Consider the following 9,206-nt stretch of genomic DNA (forward strand, 5'->3'; position numbering starts at 1 on the left):
AGGACTGCCGAGAAACTTTCTTAATGATTAAATTCTCCACAATGGCATAGTTATTTAATAGTCTTTTATTTAAGGTCTAAATACGGTTTGTGGCTCGAAGTTGTCAAGCATCTATAAAGATAATAATAATAAATAATAATGAAGGTTATTTATATTGTGAGGAATGAATTAAATTGGTCACTGCTGGAAACATAATTGCTGTTAAGTTAGGTTTTGATATGATTTTATGAATGCTTAAACTTAATTGTGACAGTTTATTGTCGTTGTTTGGAAAGCCTAAGACTATATTAATACCATCTGGAATTACAGTCAAATCAGTAGAAACAGTTTGTTCTTATATTTCTTGTACATCTTATACACCAACGACTGCAGACCATCCTTTGAAAATTGTTTTATAGTGAAATATGCAGATGATACTGCTATTCCTGGCTTATTAAAAGATAAAGTTACCGAAAAGAATTATTTCAAACAAATAAATATATTCACCGATTGGTGTAAACAAAATCAGCTTGAATTAAATGTTGAAAAAACGAAAGAACAGGTGTTTGGTGTAAAAAATAAAAACGACTTAAAGTGTGTGGCGATCGGTAAAGATGATGTTGAGATAGTTGACTATTTTAAATATTTAGGAATAACCATTGATAGTTCCCTCAATTTCTCTCAACATATTAATATAATATCTAAGAAAGTTGCCCAAAGATTATACATCCTAAGGAAATTGAGAACATTTCAAGTAAGGAAGAAAACTATGTTAAGAGTTTATGACTCATTGATTAAAAGTGTAATTGCGTTTGGCTGCACCATATGGTTTGGAGGATGCCGACTTAAAGATAAATCAAAAATTTCAAAATCTATCAAAGAGGCATCAAAAATAATAAACCATCCTCTTGATGGAGTAGAAAGAATTCATGGAAAAGCAATAGAAAGGAAAGCATTCTCAATTACCAACAATAAAAAACATATTTTATACCATGAATTTAGTCTTTTACCATCTGGGAGAAGGTTTTGTCAGATTAAATGCAGAACTAACAAGTATAAATCAACGTTCGTTCCATCAGCAATAAAAATTTTGAATATTTCATATGGTACAGAAAAACCAAGGATTGATTCGTTGACTGATTAACTGATTAATTTATTTAATGTAAGATTAACTGACCAATTGATAATGATGATAATTTTTGGTGTCGAATTGCCACAATCGTAACAAATTGAAAACGAAATGAATATGTTTATGTTGTGTATATCGCACGTGTGAAAGAAAGAGAGAGAGAGAGAGAGAGAGAGAGAGAGAGAGAGAGAGAGAGAGAGAGAGAGAGAGAGAGAGAGAGAGAGAGAGAGAGAGAGAGAGAGAGAGAGAGAGAGAGAATAAGTAGGAGTGAAATATCTGTTCAATCTTAGTTATCGTTTAACATTATAACAAGTGTAACTAAATGACAAATTGCCATATTTATGGACAATAAAGATCTATTATTATTATTATTATTATTCTTAAAGTCATATAAATGACTTGCTTATTTAGCGTTTCTTCTACTTCTACAGGCCACTTAAAAGTAATAGTAATACACTGTCTCTTTTCTCTTGCCTTTCTCATACTGCACTCATTTATTTAAAAAATCATGGTTTGTCGAAAATTTTTAGTCAGGTTTTGTACAGCTCATTTACAGGTCTCTAAAGACTATAGAAATTGAGTTCAACTTTTATGCAACACTTGAATCATCAATTTTGATTTAAATATACTAGTAAAAAGCCCGCAATTTTGCGGGGAAAGAACTAATTTCATTTGATATTGTACTCACCATCATTTAATGCTTCTATATGATGACAAATTGAATAAATAAATGCCTGACAAAAGATCAACAGTGAAAATACAAATTGAAAGAATACTGGGGATGTAGGAGCTTTTGGAATGTCTCCCAAATCCTCCGATCTCGAGCTAACCCTAATAGAAAAAAAAAAAAAAAACCCTCGGACTGCTTTGCACTGCCTTTCAATACTTCACAAATCAAAATGGTGGCCAAGAATCAAAACAATGGTCAAATTAGGAAATTTTAAACTGTCACAAATCTATCAAGGTTTGTTCTAGAGTTTTTAAAATGCTTCTATATGATGACAAATTGAATAAATAAACGCCTGACAAAAGATCAATGGTGAAAATGCAAATTGAAAGGATACTGGGGATGTAAGAGCTTTCGGAATGAAAATCTGAAGCAGACGCGAAAAGTATCAAGTACTCCATCTGTCTACTTTTGGTTTGTTCGGGCTAGAAGCTAGACAGATACAATTGATAGTTTGCCGATAACGTTTAACTAAATATTTCCCAGGGCAATAATTATCACATTGATGGCATAAAAACGGCAGTAATATTAGTTGATGTTGTTAATCGGTGAATCTTGTTTAAAATTTCTGTAAATCTGAATACCTTAATGTGAATAATATCATTATGAATGCCACGATTTGCTGAAAAAAGCCAATCTGACAGTTCCTAGCAAAAAAAATAAAAAACCCTCTCACTCAGGAATTCCTGTACTTGGTGTTTATACTGGACAGATAGTGTTGAGGGTGCGGCCATAAGTTAAACCTGGGTATTATCCACCCGAAACCATCACACTGAGAGCATCAAAGGGGCAATAATAATACTTCATGCCATAAATCGATGAAAACTGTTGAAAACTTAGTGTAGATCTGAAATCCTTAAAGTAATTATGTGAATACATTATTTCAAATGCAACGATTTGCGTAAAAACGCCAAATTGACAACTTTTTACAGTTTCGAGATTGGTTGTTTTTGAGAGTGTTAGTAAAATTTTTATGATATCTGTTTGACTCAACGAACTTTCAAACTGACTTTAAATTATAAAAGGAAATCTGTTTATCTGTCGGTAAAAAAATACATTTCTAATTTTCAAATCTTTCAGTAGAGTTGTGCGCCGTATAATTTTTTTTATTGACTCAAATGGCACAATGTTCTCCATAAGGCTATATTTTTTAAAGAAAGGATTTTAAATCTAAAACATTGAAATGAAAAAAAAATACTCCTGTAGTCTTGACTATTGATAATTTGACTAAAATACCTTCTCAAGCAAATTTGAAATTTGTCGAATAGAAGTATTGTTTTAATAGAAACTTAGAATTTTACAAATTGTTTCTATTTCAGTGTCCAATTGAATGGTTCCATTACAATTGTGTGGGGTTGACTCAAGCACCAAAAGGCAAATGGTATTGTCCTCAATGCACAGCGGCAATGAAGCGACGAGGAAGACGATAGCTCTGTACATGGTGTAACTTTAACATTTTCTACCTTGTGTCACATGTCACAGCCTTTAACAACACAGTATTGGGGTTAAAGAAGACAAGAATTATCTTCAGAACTGTATTTAATTCAAGAGATTTCTGGATAATAATTCATGTGTACGACAAAGATATTCATTTAGCGCAAGCTTTATTTTTATGACTCAATTATCACACCTATCAAATATTCATGTTTGTCTTTTGGTTTCGATAAGGTAGTGATGCCTAAACTCTGGTTTCCCCAGAAAATTATCTGGTCTAGAGCAAAAAATTCCGGATTATGGGCAACTTCTGTCAAATTCCTGTATGGTCAAATTGTTCCAAGGACCCCCCCCCCCCCCCCCCCCCCCCCCCTTTCCAACCACCACATCATCATCACAGCCACTACTTCTCAACCACCTTCACCACATCCTCACTGACTCTACTACTACAACCACCAATGGAGATAGGGCTTTGATTTAAATGTATTATTTTCCTCACAAAAATAGAGAGAGAAAAATGTTCATAGTCATGGCTAGAAACTATGACTGGCCATTAATAAAATATTTAAAGAATTTCTGTTTTATATGAAAAAATAATTGAGAGTGAAAAATAATCATTGTTGGGAAAATTGAATCGATATTCATCTTCAACTAAACCGAGGAACAAGCCGTTTTGATGCACCTACCTACATTGAATATTTCCTGTCCACGAAATTTATTTATTTGTGTGTAATATCCCTTTATATTATTGTAGAAATATGATTGTAAAGTATTTTCAAGCAAAAAAGTATAGCAAAGAAAGAAGAATTTTTGATTTAATGATAATAATAATAATAATAATAATAATAATAATAATAATAATAATAATAATGATAATAATAATATATTCTATCATGCCTAAGTATCAAGTTAAAAGTGCTCTGCAACACTTTACAATAAACGCACAACCACCCACCCACACATACACATACAAACACACACACACACACACACACACGTGTTTCTGCGACTTTATCCAGACTATGCTGATATCCTCCGCTAGACGGACAACAGTCATTGTATAATAACTGGAACAAATGATAAGTTTATGAATTTCTATTTGCATTGTACGCTCTGAACATGATGTTGATTCTTCCATTAAACTTTAAAGTAATTTAGAGCTATGTTTGTGAAAATTTATTTCTACTAACATTGTCTGGACATCGAGTGTAACTACGTTGGGATGTGGAGTGTATCAACATAAAGGGGACATTTAAAAATAACCCACGCTTGTCTCAGTCGCATGTGCCGCTCTGAGTTGTCGGGATCTACGAAACTGTTGGACTGAGAGGAACACTCAATCTAACTGTATTTATCCATTTGAGTGAAGAATAAAAGATATTTTAAGTAATTAATTGCTCTTAATAATTATTTTTAGATTAATTGTGAATGCTTATTATAATAATAATAATAATAATAATAATAATAATAATAATAATAATAATAATAATAATAATATATCTTTATTGTCCCCAAAAAAGTGGCAATTTGTCATTTGGTTACACATTTATAACAATACAATATTGACATAGACACAAGATGCACACTAGTAACATAGTAGTTATTGTAAAAAAAAAAATAATAAAAATATGCGAATATGAAATTTGTAAATGGTAAATGTAAATGAATCATAGTTCCGTGATTTAAAACAAAAAAAAACCCTTGAAAATAGTTTTCAATTGGACATACACAAAAGTTTACACACTTAAACGTTGGTCCAACATGATATAAACATGGTAAGTGAACAATGTTTTAAAAAATTTCGAAGGAAAGTGATTTCATGATTTCAATGTTTCACTTACATTTTTAGGACATTCACTTTTTAGCACCAACATTGTGTAAAATTTCTTTAATGCAACAAAATTGATTGGACCGCTAAAATAGCATATGTTGAACTTACACTGGTAATAGCTTATAATACTATAGCAGTCTACAATTTGTTTACTTAATGAGATAACTCAGAAACACTAACGACTCTCACTCATTCGTAATCCATGTACCGGTACTAAATGAACCTTGAGGCAATAAGAAGATTCTTAACTTCCCAAGATAACCAAATGCAAAGTAGAGCCCAAGGTGCACAGGTGCCAAAAAGTACAATTAAGATCAGCCCATTGTTTATAGTTTGTTTTTTTCTCGGGGAGGGGGTACTAGTCTTAGGTTGTTTTTTTTTTTAATGATTAAGATAAAACGTTATTTTAAAAAAAAGGCAGCTGTAGTTTGAATGAAAGGGCACCTAAGAACCATGATCAAAGCAATACAAATGAATGAATAAAAAGAGTGAAGAGAAGGATTGGGAAGAAAGGGAGGAATGTGAGTTTGAATATGAACTTTATTGGGTATCAGTATCAGTAAGGCCTGAGAGAGAGAGAGAGAGAGAGAGAGAGAGAGAGAGCATTTGATATAATGTAAAACCCATAATATATAGATAATATTTAATTTAACACATTGTAGGAAAAAGACCCTTCCACCCCCCCCCCCCCCCCTTTAAAAAAGAAAAAGAAAAAGTGGCCTAGCTGTGAATTGAATTTTTTATCGTTTATAAACCTACTGATAGGTACATAGCAATTTGGGGTCAAATCATTGAATTGTATGGTAGACTTGATGATTTACTTCATTTTTTTCACGTAATTCCTGACAAAGTTTTTTATTTGGATCCAGTTAAAGTTGCTCAGGACGGGCTCTTCTTTCTGGCCTTTTTGTATCTCAGCTTGTCCTGGGAGAGAGGCCAGACTTATTTGTGAATGGAAAACTCTCATGATCGCAGCTTGCTCCGCATCAGACCATTTTCTCCTCCCAGACATATCCCGAAGTGCTGGAAAAAATAAGATTTAAAATACTGAGACGGTGTCTTGAAGTAAACCAAGGGCATGCTGAACCCTTGTGAGAAGTCACTTTTTTCTATAAACCAGTTTATAATGGTAAAGCAATTTTTTCACGGCCTAAAGGTTAATCACAGCTACGTTACTTGGACAACATTGGATCATTTAATATCAAAAGCCGTAATTAAGTAAACGAATTGCATTAGAATTAGAAGAATGACATTACAATTAATACAAACAAGTAGTGCATTCAACATTGTATGCGTCTTATGCCATGTTAATTAATTTATGTATATAAATATGGTTATTTATTGTCATGACGAGTATGTAGGGGCCTACAGTACTTTTGTTTCCACCTTTCTTTTTACACACGTAAATGTCTTACTAAGATTTTGCAGGAGAGTTTACAACATTGATTCCAGCTTCACTTGGAGTTTCTGTTATTTGGAATCCTGAAATATCAAATCATTTCCAGACATAATTGGTGAAGAATCCTTGACTTTTTATTTATTTTGGCACTATAACCAAGGGAATACATTAAATTTGTGAACATATGTACAGTTCAAAATTTGATATCAATTCTTTTTCAACATGAGACAGGGAAAAAAATTTGTACGCGCAAGAGACTACTACTATAGTTTGTTATGCTATTAATAGTAATAGATGTCAATAAATATTATACCAAATGTGTGTCATTCTCTTCATAAACATGAATGCACGCAGATTGTGTTCACTTTACTCTTTAGCTAATTTTGTGGATATACTTACTTACTTAGATGCCTTTTGCGTCTCGACCGAAAGATCGGGTCGCCTTGGCTGTTTCCAGTATTTCCTGTGTGAGGTGTCTCCAATATTGCCGGTCCTCTGCTAGGGTTCTCAGATTTTCAAGGTCCCCTGCCGTTATGAGACTAATGCTTTGTCCAAGTGTTGTGAGGTTTTTGTTTAGGATCACAGGGAGTGTTGTGATCGGTCTTCCTCTGAAAAGGTTCCCGTGTTTTTGGAAGTATCCCGACATGGCTTGGTTAGCTGGTATGTTTTTGTCCCTGCGTAGTATGTGACCGAAAAGTTGCCATCGTTGTTGTAAAATGTCAAGGGAGATTGGTCTTTCTTTTGTGATCTTATAGAGTGATTCATTTGAGATCTTTTTTGGGTATTTGATGTCCAGTACCCTTCTTAGCTGTGTGCGATGGAAGGCATCCAGATGTTCTTCTTCGGATTTTGTCAACGCCCAAGTACCGCAGTTATACAGAAGTACCGGTTTTACAAGAGCACGGTACAGTTTCAGTTTGGTTTTTCTCTTTATTTTGTCACCTCTAATCCATACATTGGTGAGTTTACTGAGTGCGGCGTTTGATAGCTGTTTTCTTCTTTGTACATCCTCTGTGTCTCCAATTAGTGAGCCGACTTTCTTTGTTCTTTTCCATTCCTCGATATTGTTGTAAATTCGGTTTTATTGGCATTGACTTGGAGGTTATATTTCATGAGGGTATTTTGTATGATGTCTATATTTGCTGGTGTTGATCCAATAAAATCGACATCATCTGCATAGGCGATTTCTCTAGGGATTGCATTCTCAATATGAGTCATTGGTTTTGGAATGACTTTTCAAACTTCTTTCAGAGCGTGTTCTAAGTATATTGTGAACAGAATCGGGCTCAGACTATCTCCTTGGGGGGTCCCGATGTTACTTTCGAACTGCGTCTGTTTTGTGGCCCCGTATATCCTTGGTTGTATCTTTGTGTTGCTGAGGAGAAATCGGATTATTCGGAGCTCGTCTTCGTCTACTATGTCTGTTAATATCTCCAAAAGTTTTCCTCTGTCGATCGTATCAAAGGCTGCGGACATATCGATTCCGGTTATTGTTATGGATATGTTTTCTTTGAGTGCCTTTGCTGCCAACCATTTATGTGTCCATACAACGTCCCATGTGCTTCGGTCTTGGCGAAACCCGCTTTGGCTATGTGATAGATATTTTTCTATTTTCGGTCTAATTCTGTTGAGGATATTGCTTTTGTTTTGTTTACTTAAAAATGCAAATTCGTTGCAGAACACAAGAATTAAAAACATGTACCATCTAGACCTACACTATATTGTGGAGTTGATTCCCTCTAATTTTCATACTTGCATTTCCTTCAATTTTCACGTCAAAATCATGTTAATGTAGTAAATTATAAATCATATATTATAATACATGTAGAGAAGTGCCTACCCACGCATAATGAAGAGACATTTTCCCACATAATTCGTGAAAGGCATCACAGTCTGCCTTGACTTGGCTATTTTGTTTCTTAGGCATTGAAGCATGTGCATTGCAATCAGCAGCAGGGTACTTATGTCGAGGTCTCTTTTAAAAAAGTTGCCTAGGCATTGTGGACAAGGAACAAAGTCATCATGCTCAGTATGGGGTCTTTTTAATGCACGTTTTACAACAATATTCTCTCCACCCTTCAAAACTTTAATGTTGTGCAGATGATCTCCGGCATTACGTAATTTGGCAAGTTCAGCCTTTTTGTCCTTGCCAGATGAGCTTAGGAATTTAATCATTTCTCTCTCCCCTCCGTGAGCCTTACGTAAATGTCGTTCGAGCTTTACTTGCGATTTTTCGCAAAAAACACAAATGCTTTTATCCACTTTTGTTTTCTTAGAATTTGCTGTTTGAGCAGAAAAATGTTGAGAGGCACTTTCCTGTGAATTGGGGATTATTGTTGAGTACACATCTTAGATGGAGGTGTTGGTGTTGATAGTATCCTCTGAATTTACGAAACTTGTTGGGTTCAAATCTGGGATGCGCGTGCTTTCATTTAGATTCGAACTTTTCTTCTTTTGGTGAAGTATTCCGACAGGTATAAAATCAAAGTACTCATTGTCATGTTCTTTATTTTACATGATTAACAAATTTGAACAAGATGTAGTTCGATTTCACAATGATACTTTATTCTTTGACTTTTACATAGGCTGTCTATTTTTGGGAACCCGGAACGGATCCTAGTTTCGCTTTCGTACGGGACAATAACAATAACATCTTCCATACACTAATTTGGTATATCTAATTATTATCGTGAATGCTTACATTTTT

The 9,206-nt window shown here is 34.1% G+C and overlaps 1 protein-coding gene across 1 annotated transcript in view; it reads left to right on the plus strand.

The window, feature by feature from the left end:
- Window positions 1-4,056, plus strand: part of LOC144975013 (inhibitor of growth protein 3-like) — a 71,959-nt gene extending 67,903 nt beyond the window's left edge. Inside the window, exon 10 of the mRNA XM_078918658.1 lies at window positions 3,155-4,056. Coding sequence (XP_078774784.1) covers window positions 3,155-3,265 — 111 coding nt within the window. The 3' untranslated portion in view covers window positions 3,266-4,056. The remainder of the gene's footprint in view (window positions 1-3,154) is intronic.
- Window positions 4,057-9,206: the final 5,150 nt, after the last annotated feature.

The sequence above is a fragment of the Berghia stephanieae genome, chromosome 6, assembly GCF_034508935.2.
Source record: "Berghia stephanieae isolate SIO BIC M18660-M18661 chromosome 6, UCSD_Bste_1.3, whole genome shotgun sequence".
NCBI lineage: Eukaryota > Metazoa > Mollusca > Gastropoda > Nudibranchia > Aeolidiidae > Berghia > Berghia stephanieae.